General features: G+C 40.8%; 2 protein-coding genes across 5 annotated transcripts in view; one reads left to right on the top strand and one right to left on the bottom strand.

Moving 5' to 3' along the window:
• cers1 (ceramide synthase 1) overlaps positions 1-3,851 on the top strand; it is a 33,698-nt gene extending 29,847 nt beyond the window's left edge. Inside the window, exon 7 of the mRNA XM_086088920.1 lies at positions 431-3,851. Coding sequence (XP_085945046.1) covers positions 431-476 — 46 coding nt within the window. The 3' untranslated portion in view covers positions 477-3,851. The remainder of the gene's footprint in view (positions 1-430) is intronic.
• Positions 3,852-3,898: 47 nt separating this feature from the next.
• ncln (nicalin) lies at positions 3,899-12,451 on the bottom strand. 4 transcript variants are annotated; one of them, XM_086088918.1, is made up of 15 exons: positions 12,179-12,451; positions 11,234-11,424; positions 9,918-10,062; positions 9,686-9,780; positions 9,521-9,601; positions 9,338-9,441; positions 8,600-8,688; positions 8,374-8,513; positions 8,102-8,280; positions 6,887-6,974; positions 6,767-6,805; positions 6,521-6,684; positions 5,358-5,411; positions 5,158-5,236; positions 3,899-5,081 (listed from the first exon to the last, which is right to left on the bottom strand). In XM_086088918.1, exons 1-15 carry the CDS (start codon positions 12,351-12,353, stop codon positions 5,019-5,021), a joined length of 1,686 nt encoding a protein of 561 aa, XP_085945044.1. In that variant the 5' UTR covers positions 12,354-12,451; the 3' UTR covers positions 3,899-5,018. The 4 variants fall into 4 exon arrangements, with proteins under 4 accessions (XP_085945044.1, XP_085945045.1, XP_085945042.1 ...); XM_086088919.1 differs by having other exon boundaries at positions 6,521-6,681; XM_086088916.1 differs by having other exon boundaries at positions 3,900-5,081; positions 8,054-8,280.
• Between the last annotated feature and the right edge of the window lie 4,445 nt (positions 12,452-16,896).

Genomic DNA, 16,896 nt, shown 5'->3' with positions numbered 1-16,896 from the left:
ACTCGGTGAGCTTTAAACAAGAACATGCCAAGTCGAGCATATATTGCGTTATCTGAAGTCACGGAGCCATCACCATACATTGACACCATATTATCTCTACCTTTGACCCTTGCCCTCGAAAGAAAAGCATTGTGAGCTGTTCACTACTATATAACGGTAGTGTTTGTTTGAGTAGTTTTAAAAAGAAGCTCCGTGTGCATGTCACCCCGAGGCTGCTGTGTGAAAAAAGTGACACAAAGTAAGTCAACTGGTGGATCTGGACACAAAAGTGGGTGAACACTTTTACAAGTTTTGGTACAAAAGATGGATTAGTGAATTAAGAAAGCTAATATCATCAAACGGTTATTTACTAATAGTACGCACGCACGTGATGAGGTGTCGCCCGTTTATCCGGACGGCCTTGAACACATCTTCAACTGTGTGCCGGCAGGAAGCACGTGCAGAACGGCATCTCTAAGGAGAAGAAGCATCTATGAGCGGATCTTCAGCGCCCCCACCTGGCAGGAGGCCTGCGAGAGCAGAGGAACGCCGCCGCCCCTCCACACACACGCACACACCAAACGTTTTCATGTTTTTATTCAAGCACTGTGAATGTGAATGCGACGGATCCGTCGGGGTTGCGAGGTGTCACGTGTTTTTATTTTATTTTCCCTTCAATCATCCAATCCCTCGCTTGTTGATTTCCGCCGTGGCCTCCTGCCTCCGTTAGCGACATTAGCGTGTGTGAGTAGATCCTGTTTGTTTTTGTTTTTTTACAACACTTCACCTCAATTTAACTTGTTAGCCCCCCCTCTCCATCTGTGTGTGTGTGCGTGTGTGTGTGCGTGCGTGCGTGTGTGTGTGCTGCACTGACATGAAGGCCAACAAGCGGACTGCTGCTTTAATGACGGCAACTAGCTGGAAGTGATTGACTTGGGTTTTGAAATAGTTTAATTATTTTTGGGGTGTAAAAGGACCCAACTGAAGAACGGTAAAAGATCAGAATCAATATTATTTCAAAACAAACATAAAAAAAAAAAGTATGCACACGTATTCAGGAACGAACGCATGACATTGGAATTGTTTTGAACAAAATGTAATCTGGGTTTTTGTTTAGCCAATTAAGGCGGACGCATGCGATTTGCACACACTACGGAGTAAGGAAAAAAAAAAGTGCTTCGGTACCTCCGACCTCGTCGATCAACTTCGAGCTCTTGTTTTGAAAACTCAGCATGCTTGTGGTGCCGGAGCGGGGCGCGCACTTTGTCGCCTGTTTTCCTTCATCATTCCCTCGTACGCTGCTCACGAAAAGTTCGCCGCGTATTCGGCTTTCGAGTGATATTTCAGGATGAAACTGAACTTTGACATGTGAATTTTATTTAATTTCAAAGCAAATAAAAGCAAAGTAAGTGTTGCGCGTTTTATGTTCAACCCAAAATGTCACCTGAAATCCGAATATCCCAAAATGTTTTGTGAGTAGTGTGTCATTGTTTAGTTCAGGGTTGATGTTTATTTGTATCGGAACTGCTGCTGTTTAATTTCTTTTTTTTTCTCTCCCTCTGAGCACACTGTTATTTTATTGTATTGTATTTTATTATTCTCTCTTGTCTCGTGTCGGAGCGTCTGATGTAATCAGATTCAAGAGGGACCAGGGAGAGTGGACTTGTTCTTCCGCACGGACAAGCAGTCACACACACAAAACACACGCGAATGGAGCATCACATCATCTCTTCCTTTTTCTTTTCTTTTTTTTTTCGTCAGGAATGCCGATGTGCTGTCCGTCAAACGTCACAACGTGATATTTGCGTACTGACTCTTATTGGTCTGCTGCGAGATGTGAGATTCCAGTTAAAAGCCGCACACGCAGTGCTATGCTAGCATGTGCAAGTGGATAGAGGAAGTGGAAAAAAATATATTTACACACGTTTTTTTCTCTCTTTTTGGAGGGGTGGAAAAAAAATATTCTTAAGTGTTGACTTCCCCTATCCACTGTTTAGATACAACCACCGTGTCACCTCATCCTTTTCTCAAGTTGAAGCAATTGTCAGGTTTTTCATTCTGTGGCTGACACGTTGTCAGTGTCTCGGACTGCTGTGTTGGAAATCAATGAGGAAGTATTATTAGCTTACACAAGTTTTTCCATTTCTTTGGTTTTGTGTGCATGTAATTACTCAACTAGTTTAGTAAAACACAGTTAATGCCCCCTTTGAGGAATCGGCCCAAGGAAGTGACATAACTACTTGAATTGATGGGAACAAGAGGAGTCCAGTATTTTTATTTTTATTTTTTCAATCAAGTCATGTGAAAGACAATGTGAAAACTACAAGAAATGGTTGCGGAAGTCCTTTTTGGATGGAGTCGAAGATACTTAATCTCTTAAATATACACATTTATGGCACCTAAAATGGCGGGCGGGAATGAAAAAGCGAATGCATTTGGTACCCGAGTATCGGTGATTTTTTTTTTTTTGTGCGACTCCCAACTGATTGAAATGAAAGCTTTGATTGTGCCAAAATGTCCGCTTGTAACGTGGAACCATGAGTCGGGAAGGCTGCATGACAGGCTCAAAGCCCTGCAAGGTCTTGTTGTTCTACTAAAAAAATAATAATAATAATTGCACTGTTATTAGCGGTTTAAATATTGTTTAGTTAGATCAATGCTAGAAAAGGGAAGGGTGAATTGGTATTTTTAAGACCTTTTTAGATGTTGAGATGAACGTTGTATTCAAATCATTCATTTTTGGACAATTGATAGACGGCCCTGTTAAATTTAATTGCCCACAATGCAACCACTTGCTCTTTTATAGAATATACAGATGTCTTTTTGGTTTATCCCCTAAAATAAAAAGTTGTCAAATAAGAAAAAAAAAAATCAAATCAAAACGTGTGATTTATTTTGTCATTTTGTAAAGATTACATGGGTGCACCAATGACTATATTGTAATCAAAGTGTGGCAATAGTTTAGACAGCAGCTACTTTAAATAAATGACACTCTTAAAATCATAATTTGAATATCTAATTGATTCTTGGAAGCCTAATTTGGGAACAGTCGAATAAGAGCTTAATGTATCGTTATGCCCATTCCACCTCTAAAAATATTAAAACGCTCGCCCAATATTTGGATTTTATGCATGTTAAGTGTTTTCCTGTCAGAAAACTGCAATCTTTACCAAATGTATGTGGGCGTCTCTATTTATGCTCTTCACCTGCAGCAAATTTTAGAATGATTACTCCCGTATGTTTTTATTTTATAGATGTTAAGCGTTTTTCTCTCCATATAGGCGCTTCATGAGAAAATGCTTATTATGCAGAAAATCTAAATATTTGGGTGATCGTTCTGATATTTTCAGAGGTTGAAGTTGGCATAAGTATAGATGTCCACTTAAGATTTTGGTGACGACTGATTGCAATTTTGTGACATCAGACTTTTTCTTAAATACTGGTTTGTTAAGTGTTTCAGATTAACTTGAAATTCTATTTACAAATCCTAACTTGAAACCTGACCTTGTCTTTAAAACTCCTTTAGTTTTTGTACATTGACTTTATTCATCCACAAAAATAATTAACAACTAGGGACGGGTGAGTGCCGATATCAGCCTTATATTAAGGTATCGGTTCACAGTGGCCGATACAAGTTATTGCTGCCCTCTTGTGGCTGTTTTACGACCAGGAAGTAGAAATGACAAGATAGAAAATTGCCATTAATTTCGTACAATGTTAAGAAAAAATGCGATATTGGGATATATAAGTCTTAACAATTATCAGCTGTTTTTTTTTTTTTACTCATTGGTTTTGGTCTGAAAAAAAAAGTGGCATCAAACAGCCCTATTAAAATCCTACTCAACCAATAATTACCCACTTGCTTTTTTAAAAATAAATATTGACATTTTCTTTTGGTTTATCACTTAAGTCAGCAAAAAACACACAAGTTATTTTAGTTATTTTTTTAATCACTTTTTTTTTTTTTGTAAATTCAGTTTCCACCAATATTCAATAAATTAACTGACATGAAAGTGTGGCTTTTGATTTAGGGAAGAAGAACAAGACATGCAGTAACACACACACACGCACACAAAAAAAAAACTTCACCGGCAGGTCACAGTTTAAAAAAAAATTGATCGTTTTCTTAAGCTTTTGCTTTTCAGCACAGTCATTGGTGCACTTTAAGACTAAGCCCCCACCCCAACTTTTGTGTGGTTGTGCCCACTTTACACAATGTGTGACCTTACAGGTTAGCCACAATCAGCAAAAGGTCATGGTAACACACAGTGATAACAAAAAACAAGTAATTTATCAAGTTGCAGATGCACTCTTACACACAAAGATGCGATTAGACAAGAAAATGGACTTGTGGCTTTTGCTGTGTTCAAACGGGACATTGGGAAGGTCAGAATAAGACGCATGAAGTCACGTACACGCAATTAGAATTGTGACTAAGCTCTACCGTATCTTTTTTTTATTTATTTTTTTAGGGGGGCAAAACTGGAGTGGATCTCTTCATTTAACCTGAAAGGTTATCTACACACGACTTCACATGAACTTTATTGGTTAAAAGTACTAAAGTTGGGCTTGTGTTTTTAATTAAGCTTGCGGGTACTTTTCAATAATTAGCATTTCCTTTGCACTGGTCTGCAAGGTGTTGGACTATGACCCACGTGGCCGCGTACTAGTAATGAGGTGGACAAATGAAAAACATCCAACCTATTAAAAGGCAGTCTCACTCAAAACATTGCTTGTTATTTTAAAGAGGTTCCGAACAATAAAAAAAAATCCTTCTATATTAAGACAGACTCTCGTTTTCCCTTCAGCTGCCAGTGACATCAGTGCGGTGGTGAAGACGAACGAGCGCGGCGGTCGGTGGGGAGTGTCAAACTACTTCTGACAGCATGCGGAATTCAAGTTGGCAGCGAGGACAGGAAGTGACGTCATAGGCGTGTAGCAGACGATGACGGGAATGACTGGGGCGGCTTGGCAAAGCACCCTGAGAGTGTCGGAAACGAGAAACGGGGAGAGAGTTTGTGGGGCGTCACCGTTGACTTTTAGTGCGCCTTCACTTTGGGTTGAGTGACTCTCCGCGCCACGCTGTATAACACGCCAAAGTTCTGTTAGGGGAAAAAATAAATACAATTTGAACACAAACTTTGATCACTCGCTGATTTTGGGACGCGGCTTACTTACTTGGATGGCGAGATACATGGCGCCCAAATAGGCAGCGATGCAGACGGCCAGCAGCAGGTCAAAGATGGCGGGCTTGACTCTAGACAATGGAACACAAACGGGCCATTATTGGACAATATTGTTGAAAACACATGAAACGATAGAATATGATTAAAATGTGTCATTTCGAGTTGGTTTGAATGAGAAGATAAATCGATCACCTGTAAGCGTTCATGGTCTGCTTGAGCTGGTCGTAGAAGACAAACTCTGGATCCCTGCAAGACGCACAAATGCAAAGCTGCCAATTGTTGAAGAAAAAAAAAGTTCAGTTCTGCGTGCTGTAAGCTACTTTTTTTTACTCATACACGCGTGCTTCTCAATACATTTGAATATCATAGAAAAGTTCATTGTTTCGGCAGTAAATTCAAAATGCAAAACTATATAGGTTTAATAATCTAGTAAAATATTTTAACTCGTTTGCTCCCAAAAACGTATTAATGCGTTCTATTTTTAATGTTTTAAGTGTCCCAAAGACGTATTTATAAGTTTTTGTGTTTTATTTTTATTTTTATGCTAGCTCATACAGAAGGCTTTGATGCAGCCTCCGAACTGAAGAGAACGTTTGAAGCAATGGTAGTTATTACAAAAAGGGCCAGCAGGTGGCAGCAGAGTATAAGAGATCAACCAGGGCCAGGTTGCAAAAAACTCTTTTCCCCACTGTTTTAAATAGATTTGTGAATAATGATGACATTTATTTATATTCTAATGATAATTGCTGCAAAACGGAAACAGATAAAAATATATTTTTTAAATCCTGGTGAAAGAAGAGAAGTTTTTATAGCAATAGAACACAATATTCTGTGGACCTTGCAAAATCAGTCAAAATCCAGTATAACAGCTGGGAGCGAAGGGGGGTTGCTTCAGTGAAACTGGCTGGGAGTGAATGAATTAAAAGTAATTTGGATTGTTTCCTACTCAATATGGTGAAAATTTTGGGTATTTATTAGCAGTAAGCGACAATCATCAATATTATACAATCATAAAATGTTTTACTTAAAAAATAAGAAGAATATTTTCAGGATATTACAATGTATTTAAATTAAACTGAATATTAAAAGAAAAGAAAATATTAGTAGGGGCGGCCATTTTGCAACAGGCATGCTCAGGTAACGACCAATTACGCAAAACGGCCGCCCGCTGAGATGGTGAATTTTCCTGCTTATCTAATATTTCACAAACGCAATATTACCGTAATCAGAATGCCGTGTTTTGACTAGTGGGGGCTGCATGGAATATATAATCGTAACTAATTGCGTCCCAATTTGTGCCATTTCATATTTCAAGGCCATGTGGTATTTATCGGAAAGCCTGTGGTGGCGTTTACCGCTTGTCCGCTTTGACGAAATGTTTCTTGACGTCCTTGAGGTAGCGTCCCAGGTGGTACTCCAGGGTGGACACCACGCTGCTGTCCTTGTCCACCAGCTGGGCGGCCCGCGGCTGTGCGGTGAGCCAGTCCACCATGGCGGACAGGTGCTCCTCTTGTACCTGCTGGTCGGAAGTAACTCATCACATACATCCACAACGCCGGGAGCTCAACTCCAATTTTCACGGAGGTAAAAGTACGACTCACCATTTGTTCAGTGAAGACGTGCAGGTCGCTGGGGGCTCCCTGAGAGGACACAACAACGCGCCGACGGGTTATAAACGCACAAACGTGAAAGGCGCGCTTTCATCGTAAGCGCGGCCGCACCTTTTCTGTGAGGTTGTAGACCACCCGGGCGAGCGCCTCGGCCACCACCTTCGTGTTCCTGCTCAGCTTCTCAATGTCTACGTGTGGCCTGGAACACGCAACACGTACACAGTGAGACCATGTACACAATTTGATAGGGAAAAAATGAAGGCGGCGAGCAAATAATAAAGAGAAAATCAGCACAAAAAAAATATTGATAGATACATTATTTTTTTAAGTGGTAGAGGAAGGATATGCAAAACACACACATTATTATCACATTTATGAAAGCGCCACTCATCACTCTTAAAAAAAAAAATTACATATAAATATATATATATATATATATTAGGGGTGTGCCAAAAAATCCATTCTTATAAGAATCGCGATTCTCATTTAGTACGATTCAGAATCAATTTTAAATGTCCCAAAATCGATTTTATTTAAATTATTTTATACTGTCTTGCCTTTGTTTGTGTGCCTTTATTTGAAGCGCTGTTCATGTTGTACCCGGTTTGGCCACTGAGGGGCAGTGTGGTTCCACGCGGTCTAATACACTTAAGTTGTAACCACATTAGAGAGTAGAAGGAAAAAGTCACGATAAAGTAATTCCAATAAAAGTTTGGTTTTATTTCAGCGTGGAGCCGTTCTTTTGAGTGATAAAAGTGCTGCGAGTAGCGCACTAATTAGCATTAGCGAGTCAGACTGGAGTAGATCATTACGTTTCCTTGCACATCTATAGATTGAAGCAAAAATCAGTCAATCAAATCATTTTGAATCAAAAATCGCTCCTAATCGAAAATCGATTCTGAATCGAATCGCAAAACCCAAAAATCGGAATTGAATCGAGACATTCAAAGATTCCCACCCCTAATATATATATCATTTTTTTTGATGATTTTTTTCATTTTTTTATACATTTAGTATAATTGTGACTTTACAACTGCATTAGTGTAGGTTACTCGCTAATAGAAATACTCGACATTATCAGGCTTAAAAAAATGCAAAATTAAAATTCAACAACCTGTAGCAATCTGAATAAAAAATTAAATTATGAAATAGTTTGTGAGGAGGAGGAGGGTGCATAGCCACTAGAAAAGGGAGGACAAATGCAGTTCTATCAAATCCAGGATATTAGTCATGTCAATAATGTTAAGGCTAGCAGGCCTTGTGCAGTAGTGAACCCACCCAGCAGGGGGCTCTCCCGCTCCGTAGTGAGGGGAGGGGGACACTGACCGCACGTCCATGATGCTGGCGCGCTGAGCCAGGCGGTGCGAGGGCAGGTGCGAGAGCGTGAAGGCCGGCAGCCGGCGGATCCCGAAGCGCTCGTGCTCCCACGCCAGCATGTCGTCGGCCAGGTTGATTTTCTTGTGGACCATGGAGAACTTCATGCCCGGGTACAGGCTGGCCGCCACCTGGGAGGAGGGGGGGCGGGGTCACCAAAATATTAGGAACGCCTCACCCTATGACGCAGTGAGCGCTTTTGATGACGATGAGAGACATCTTACACTCTCCAGCTCTTTGAGCAGGGCATACTGAGGAGTTCCCTCTTTGGGAGGTTTGGACACGTGCAGGTGCAAAGCGTCTCCGTTGCCCAAAGTGTCGAGACACAGGACGAAGGCAACGTTGTCCTGGAGAAGACTCGAGTCTACAGAGAAATAAGAGATTGGAGGTGGGATCGAAAGGTGATATCAGATAAGAAGATGAAAGAGTTGACGGAGGTGTGTGGTGTACCCGTGTGGTCCAGATTGTCTTCTAGCCAGCGTTTGGTGCCCTGGTAGTTGAATTTCCCCCCACCAGACACAAAAAACAGCAGGTTGTATCTGAACAGACAAGAACATTCCTCAAGAAAAAATGTCAAATGATCTATTTGAACAAATACACAGCAGTGGTGACTTTTGAGCATAATATACTCATAAATTCAAATAATAGGAAGCAAAACAGCTGCGGTTGCTTTTTAAAGTGCTATATAAATAAATTGTGTTGGGTTTAAACTGCAATGGCTCATAATTGAATTGTGTCACTTGAACCATGAACCGGCCTGAGAGATTGTATTACATGTACAAATTTAACTGCAGTATTTCGATACTACTCGGGCAAAAATATTACCTGCGCAATGAGATATAATATAAGAGTGGCATAAAATGACAGGTATCGGGTATATTTTAGTAGGGAGGTTCGATAACACAAATTGTGCTGGATAGTGCAGGTGTACCTAATAAAGTGTCCTTGGAGTATATATATATATTGTGTGGTCCTTGAGGTCTTTTCATGTTTATTTATTTTAATTAATTATTATTTTTACATTTTATTGACAGTTTTTTTTTTTTTTTATAGCTAGTCTTACTAGATTTAATGTGTATGATAGCGTGCGGATCTCAATGTGCAAGCATTTTAGAAACATAAAATGAGCTATAGAAATAAAGTGGATTGGATTGACTATACATTTCATCTGCCTGAACGCGTGCTCACCCAGCATGTGTCCTCTTATAGGTGTAGAGTTTCGAGAAGAGGCGGGCCAGCTCCAGTAACATGGACACGCCGCTTCCATTCGAGTCGGCGCCATACGACAGCCACTGCGCACACGGTCACAAATCGACGTGCTCGAGCATTACCCTATTACAATACGACAGATTTGGAAAAAGGCGGGCATACCGGAGCAACTCCAAAGGAGTCGTAATGAGCCACCAACACGATTGTGGGTAGGTCCTCCCCTCCGACGCCAGTCAGGCGGCCCTGATGAATAATAACCGCATTGCGCAACAAGTGTTGACCAATAAGAAACAAGGCAGACTATTGACTATCAGATCAGTCACTCACCTCCAGACTGGTGATGGCCCAGTCGCTCATGGCTTTGCTCTGAGCACCGCTCGTGACCATTTGGAAGCCATTGGCAGTGGCCGTATGCAGCAATACTACAAAATGGCGACAACAAGAGAGGACTTTTTTTTTTTATGATCACGAGCCAGCATGTTTCGTTTCCATCAATGCAAACATGTTCAAGACCAATGCAGGAAGAAAAACCTTGACAGGAGGGGGGGGGGGGGGTTACCTTCAGCTGCAGACAAGGCTCCCTGGGAGGAGGAGGAGGTCAGGGTTTGAGTGTATATGGACAGCAGCTCGTCGTCCTCCATGGCAAAGTAGACGGGGACGATGGTCTCTGTGGACAACATCTCCGGCTCCAGCTCCATGAATTGCTTTAGAAATCATGAACACCATTTCAGAAGACATGCAAAATCTATTTCCACATGATAACGAGCTTTTCAAGAGAGACTAATGAACACACTCTGAAGTGAATCTTAATTTTGTCACAATTAATGCAACATTCTTCAGCGTGATCATTTGGAATGACGGAAAAAAATACACAGTTAATTCTTTGTCAAATGCTTCAGAAGGAAGAAAAAAAAAAAGAAAAGCTTCTGAGACAAGAGCGGTCAGATGGTATTACACAAGCACTGCTGTGAAAAGCTCTTGAGCTCCATCATCGAAAAGCCAACCAGGATAAGCCTGTGCTTGAATTCTTAGCTCCTTTTTCAACTCCCACAAAATATGTCATTTTTCATCTTTGCTTTTTATGCGGTGCTCGTTCTGAAGAAACATTACTGACATCCAACGGGAGAATGAAGTCAACCTATGTCGATTTCAATTTCATGTGATTATTTTACCACTTTTATTAAAGCAATGGTTTGACAAAAACGTGTTACAAACAATTTCTCTCGTCGCAGATGAGCTTAGGTGGGTTGCCGACATTTTCCAGTCTGCAAACCACGCCGCTACGTATTTACGTTAAGACAGAGCATGCGCAGACCGGATGCAAACTTTGCTGGGAGGCAACTACTTAACTAACCATGTTTGGCATTGTTTGGTCAAAAGTAATGATAAAAAGTAACACACCAGTGTTACCCTCGCAAATATTCCATGTTATAACGTGAAGACCCGCAGCTAATAAAGCGAAGCGGCCAATATATGTATATATTTTTTGGGGCTGCTGCAGCTTTAAAATCAGGTGTGCTATGTAGTTCAGAAATGATGCATAAAGACAGGTATTAAATCTGAATTAGGCGCTTGGACCAGCAATGTAAATCCATTTGATCTAACTGATTTTTTAAATGTTGTGTCACTGTGTAAAAATGTACACAGTTGCGGAAATCTTTATAAAAAGACGCTGCGCATTGAGGGTGAGTGAATGAGGCTGTTGATAAAAGTTGAAAAAGAGGGGGGAAAAAACACAGCATATTTGCAAACGTGCCAAAAATGGGATGGCAAAAGAAAATAGAGATGTGGAATCAACGGATAACATAACCTCAAAATATGAATCTGCCAAACCCTATTTTACTTCTAACAACATATATAAGTGACTACGGGTACCTGCACTATGTCCTGAGGCATAGTGGACATGTTTTGGGGCAGGATGATGACCACGGCCCCCGCCGACTGGCGCAAGGCTTTCTGATACTTGTCATAGGAGAAGTCGGCTAGCCGCATGATGACACAGCGGCGACTTAGCACCTCCGCCTCCACAGTACGAGCTTCGGTGTTCAGGATGGCGTTTCGGGTACCTGAGGAATACCACGGACACGTTTAGTTGTTAACAGTCCAGTCTTGGATGAAGAAAAATCCTGCAGGAGAAAAATACGGCAGCTTCGCAGTTCTGAGGTTCAGGGTACAAATCTCAGCTCTTTTTCCTGTGTGGAATTTGCATGTTCTGTGCTTGTGGGTGTTTTCTCCTGAGTTCTCCGGCTTCCTCTCGCATTGACATGATTGAAGACTTCTGCAAATTGTCTATTGTAATTGAATTTCTATACGAGTCAGTCCAAGCATAGTGTAGACTACCCCGCGTTCAAAGTCAGCAGACCAGTCCCACATCCTCATTCATGTATCTTCCATAGCACTTGTCTATGAGCCGTGATTCGAACGCCCACACTCGCAACTGTAAGGCAAGCGTGCCAAACACTAGCGCACCATGCTGTCAACTCCAAACTAGCCGTTGAATATACATAATGAAGAAGCTCTAGCTATTGTTTATATTATTTGATTATGAGGATAAAATAAAACTCATGAATAGCTAAATAGCAGATTCAAATCATCATTTTTAAACGTTGCTACCAATTAGCCTACTAGCATCGCGAGCTAAATTAGCCACTAGCTAACTCATGCGAATCCATTACATGCCGTCATTTTAAAGCTAAAATTAAATGACACCTAACCTTAGCTAAAGGCCACCATTTAGCCTCGAGTAGGAGTACTTTTCGTGTCGAAAAAAATATGACATTGCAAGGGTGTAATTGAGCATAAAAGGCATTTGGGACTTACCGTAGGGTTGTCCCTGCAGGTCATACTGCTGCATGCGATACACCGTGAACTCATGTGCAGCTTCGGCCGGGATCGGTGACACCAGGATGAGCACCGCCGGGATAAATACGATGAAGGTGAGGGGAAAGGAAGACTTAAACATGTTATCGAACACTTCGCTCGCCTCCTCGAACATTTTGGCGACTGCAGTCGGATCACAGATAAAAATCAAATGTTGTCCGCCGTCACTGCTTGTTGTCTGACAGCTCCCAGCGTACCCAGTCAGTCCGTCAGACCATTTTAATCAGGCACAGGGTATATAGTATATTTGATGTCACAATTAAAATAACATACAATAATATTGTATCCTGTAACTATTCCAACAAAAATAAAACAAAAAGAGGAATTATTTCATATTTAAATGTTAAAAACAGCTGCAGGAATGGTCCTGTAGGCATATTGTAGGACAGCCCCAACGGCCCCTGTTGTTGTTACTATACATTTGCCACTTGGAGGCGCGAGTGCACCGCAACAAAGACAAATGAAGACTCGTTCTATCGCCAAGCTAGTAACTCAGTTTACGCGTATATCAAATCAATTAGCCCAGTGAAATAAATTAAAATGTCGTTCGGGCCTCACATCTAAAAAAAAAGAAATAAATTAATGTGTGGTGATGGGGGAAAAAAATGCATTGTACCGTTGCAAAGCATGATAAAGAATAAAACACAAAACAAAAAAATAAAACAAAACAAGAAAACAAATTGGCTGTATAAAGTGTAATTATTGTATATTTTGGAATATTCATGTGTTGATGTGTGCCATTAAGGGGTAAATATAATAAATAAATAAATAAATGTTGTGATAGTGTCATTTTTATTCAGACAAATACTGTATCTATTACAGCGGAACATTCCATTGAGATGGTCATCTGTTTATAACAAGCAGGCCTTGTTTTTTGGATAACCAGTGCAGTACTCTTCCATTGTTTTTACCCAGACTACAGAGACAGACTGTTTTGTACAAGTGAATGTTGCAACGTTATTATGTTTGTGGAGCTGTGAGAACACAGTAACAAGGAAACTTCCAAATCTCTACAGTCATATTCTTGCCGAAGTTGCCAGTTTGGCCTGGCGGCGCATTCAATGTCAGATGTAATTTGTTTGAACACAAAGATTCAGAGTCCTCTTCATTCCCTGCAAAATAAAACAAATTCTCTGATTGCCTCCTGGCCTCAAAAGCAGAGATGTCCGTTTATCCAATCAAATGAAATTACTTCATGGCAATTGTAGGAGGAAAAGTTGAAACGGTGATCCACGCCGCTTAGTGCACAGAGTGCAGACAATCTGTCCTGATCTTGATCACAGATCATGTGAACACCAAAGTGAATTTGTTCGTGACCTGGCGAGACCTTCCCATGTTTTATAACCTAGTAAGAAAGTCATAAAAGTCAAAAGCCCGAGTCCGGTTGGGAAGAGCTGAGAATCACATTTTCTCCTTCTCCATCGCTCTGTCTGTCCTCAGGCTGCTCTGCTAAGTGGGAGATTAATGCTGATATGATGTCCTTCCATCCCACTTAATGGAGCTTGGCGTCATGGTTTCCCGTCATATGAGTAATCCATGGCAGGTCGGTGAGAGGGGAAGCGGCAAACAAAGCACAAAACCCATTTGGTGGGGCACGTTGAAACTGTCAATTGTAACAATTGCGCACAATTGAGAAATGCTTCCCGGACTTTAAAGAGAAAAGATCAGTGCTACTATTACTACAGCTAGTAATGATAACAATAATTCATTGCGATAATGGGACGAGGCAGCATGGTTGACTTGTGGCTTGTCTTATTGTGCCCCATGATTGACTGCTGCGTACCCCACTTCTGCCCAAAGTCAGCTGGGGAAGCTTCCAGCTCACCTGTGAGGCTGTGACCCCTAAATAGGACAAGCGTCATTACATTACCGTAATCATTGCCCCCCCCCCCCCCCCAAACACACACACACAATTGTCACAGAACATATACAATATGAAGTCATGTCTTTTAGCGCACAATACGCAATGCCTTCGCTGCTCGATGTCCCCCTCATGTCTTTCCAATGTTTCTGGGAATGTTTTGAATGAGCGAGGCCATTGCCGCTGACCCCCCCCAGAAGACAGAAACACAACCTCTGTGCGACCACACAAAAGGTTCAGTCAGTGTGTGCTGCGGATTAGCGAGAGATTAGCAACCTGGCGGTAAGCAATTTTTCTTTTCCTTTTCCTCTTTAAGTATCACCACTCCTTTTTTTTTTTTTTTTTATAATCCCCTCTAAATTCTCTAAGGATGTTGTCATTTTATCACCACTGTGGCAGGTTGCTAAAATACATTCTTACTCCACCAATTCACCCCCCTGTCGATGAGCAAGTAGCTGCCACAAAAACAAAACTTTCTTCATGGATAAATGTGTGACATAAGTGACAGTAGTTCATTAGCCAATTCGATTTTATTGCCGCAATTGTAGACAACCCACCGGACGTCTTCTGGGTTTCTCTACCTAGTGGGGAAATTGTTACATTACATCATCGATTTCATCATCACTTTCATCAACTCTTGTTAGAAATGAGTCATAACAGAAGATGCGCAAGCCTCAACATCTGATTATTGTACAGAACATATTGTATGTTTAAATTAAAAATCATTGTTGATTGGTGGATTTATGTAAATGCACTTCATTATTAATATTAAATGTATAATGTAAAACTCTCAAAAATTACTTGTCTTTATGTAAAATGTGTTAAAATGTCAACCCTGGAATGAGTACTGTACAGTAATATTAATATTAAACAAATAAACATGACAAAATGAGGTACACCTTAGTGATATGTCATATTTATTAGCTCAGATTATTTTTATAATTTTTTTTGGTGGGGGGGGGGGTATTATTGTATTATTTTTACTTTCTACCTCACCCACTTCCTTATGTATGGATGGAAATAGAGGGTCAAACCTGTCAGGGCTTTTATTTTCACGGTCAAACTTGACTCAACCTTAGAATTAATGTATAACAAAAAACAAAGGCTCCAAGCGTTTTCACTGTTCAACAACCTGAAGTCTGTACGAGTAAAGTTTTAGACTTCCCTTTGCTTTGCGCAAACACCTGCTCTAGGAGTTCAGGGGCCACTTTCACTCAAATTTGATTGCAAGTGGGCTGGATTAGCGCTGCATATCTGTGGCCTAATAAACTATGACTAACGGCAGTCAGCAGGGGAAAAGATGTCATTTTTATTAATTTATTGGTTCAAATAATTACAAATAAATTCTGAAAATTGTCTTGTTGCAGAGTAAGATTAAATTTGTCTCCAAAATTGTGCACAAAATATTTGCATGAAATCCTAAGTAACAGCCTAATTTCAGTCGTCAGTGCGCCCTCCGGTGGACAAAATAAGCAACAACTGTTAATTTTAATGAAAAACTGTAGTTTGTATTCTGTCCTTATGGGCCACACTCTTAAAAACAGTTGGGTCAAAAGTAACCCAATTATGGATCAAAAATGGACCGAACCACTTTGTGGGTCAATTTTACCCACATTTCTGAGTTGTTTTATATAAAATGACCCAATTTTTTTTGACTCACGTAAAGGATCTGACCAATATTTACGAATTGTTTTACACTAAAAGACCAATTTTTTGACTCAACGTTGGGTCAAATCGACCCAAGTAGAGGATCGGTCCATTTTTGACCCATAGTCTGTTTTTAGAGTGCAGATTGGACCCGCTGATGTGCCGGTTCTGGCCTGTGGTCCGTATGTTTGACACCCCTGTTATAGATAAAGGTTTAAAGCCACTTCCATCCGTTCTATCATCCCAATGAACTCCGTTTTGTGTGGCACGAGGGAGGTGACATTTAAACACACACACGCAAAAAAATCAATCAAAACGACTGGTCCATGGATGAATGAAGACGAACTGTACGTACCTGACCCCTTAAATAGAAAAATCAGGTTTTCCAAATTGATGTGATGTCCAGACATGAACTAATAATGATGGATGTTGTTTTTCACTTAGAGAACTCTCCCCTCATCTTTTTACGCTGATATGTGTCCTGGGGCCCACCAGAGGGTCCTACATTACATAAAGCAGCCAATTGATTTAGCGATTCATTACAGTATTGCCGCTGGAAATAAGACAAAGAGAAGAAGACTATATCGAATATGACAGGCCGAAAGGCTATCTGGTTGCGCGGGGCAACAGTCAGATAATGGATGGCGAGGCCTCTTGGAGCCAGTCCTTCCATTAAGTTTTGTTAATATGCTCAGAGGAGGTTGGCGTGCCTCATCTGCCCTCATATTCACTTCCAGAAACATTTGCTCATTATGTGGCCAGTGCTTTTCCACATCTCTCTCTCTCCCTCCATTGTCTATCTTAACTGTTTCATTTCAAAATGGCTCTCCCATCTAGAAGTGTTCATTTTATTGCAGTACATACTGTATAGTTTGGAATGGATAACTATATGGAAGGAGGATTTGTGCAAGGCAAGCCGAGCGGGAACTTGCGAAAGAGGAGCACATGTAATGATTGACTGTTGTTAGGAGTGTGTTGTGAATTGTACATTTAGTGGGTGGAAGAACATAGAGAATTCATGAATGGGGACATACGCATATGGAAGTGTATGTTTAGTACATATATGGAGCAATGTCATGACAGGAAGACAAAAGTGAAGCAATTTCTTGTCATGTCTTGATTTAAAGTGAAGTAACGTACAAGAAGTGCA

This window comes from Leptonotus elevatus, chromosome 11, assembly GCF_054856555.1.
Source record: "Leptonotus elevatus isolate MCC_2025b chromosome 11, RoL_Lele_1.0, whole genome shotgun sequence".
Lineage (NCBI taxonomy): Eukaryota > Metazoa > Chordata > Actinopteri > Syngnathiformes > Syngnathidae > Leptonotus > Leptonotus elevatus.
Note: the sequence above shows the minus strand (reverse complement) of the source record. Positions and strands in the feature narration are given on the sequence as shown.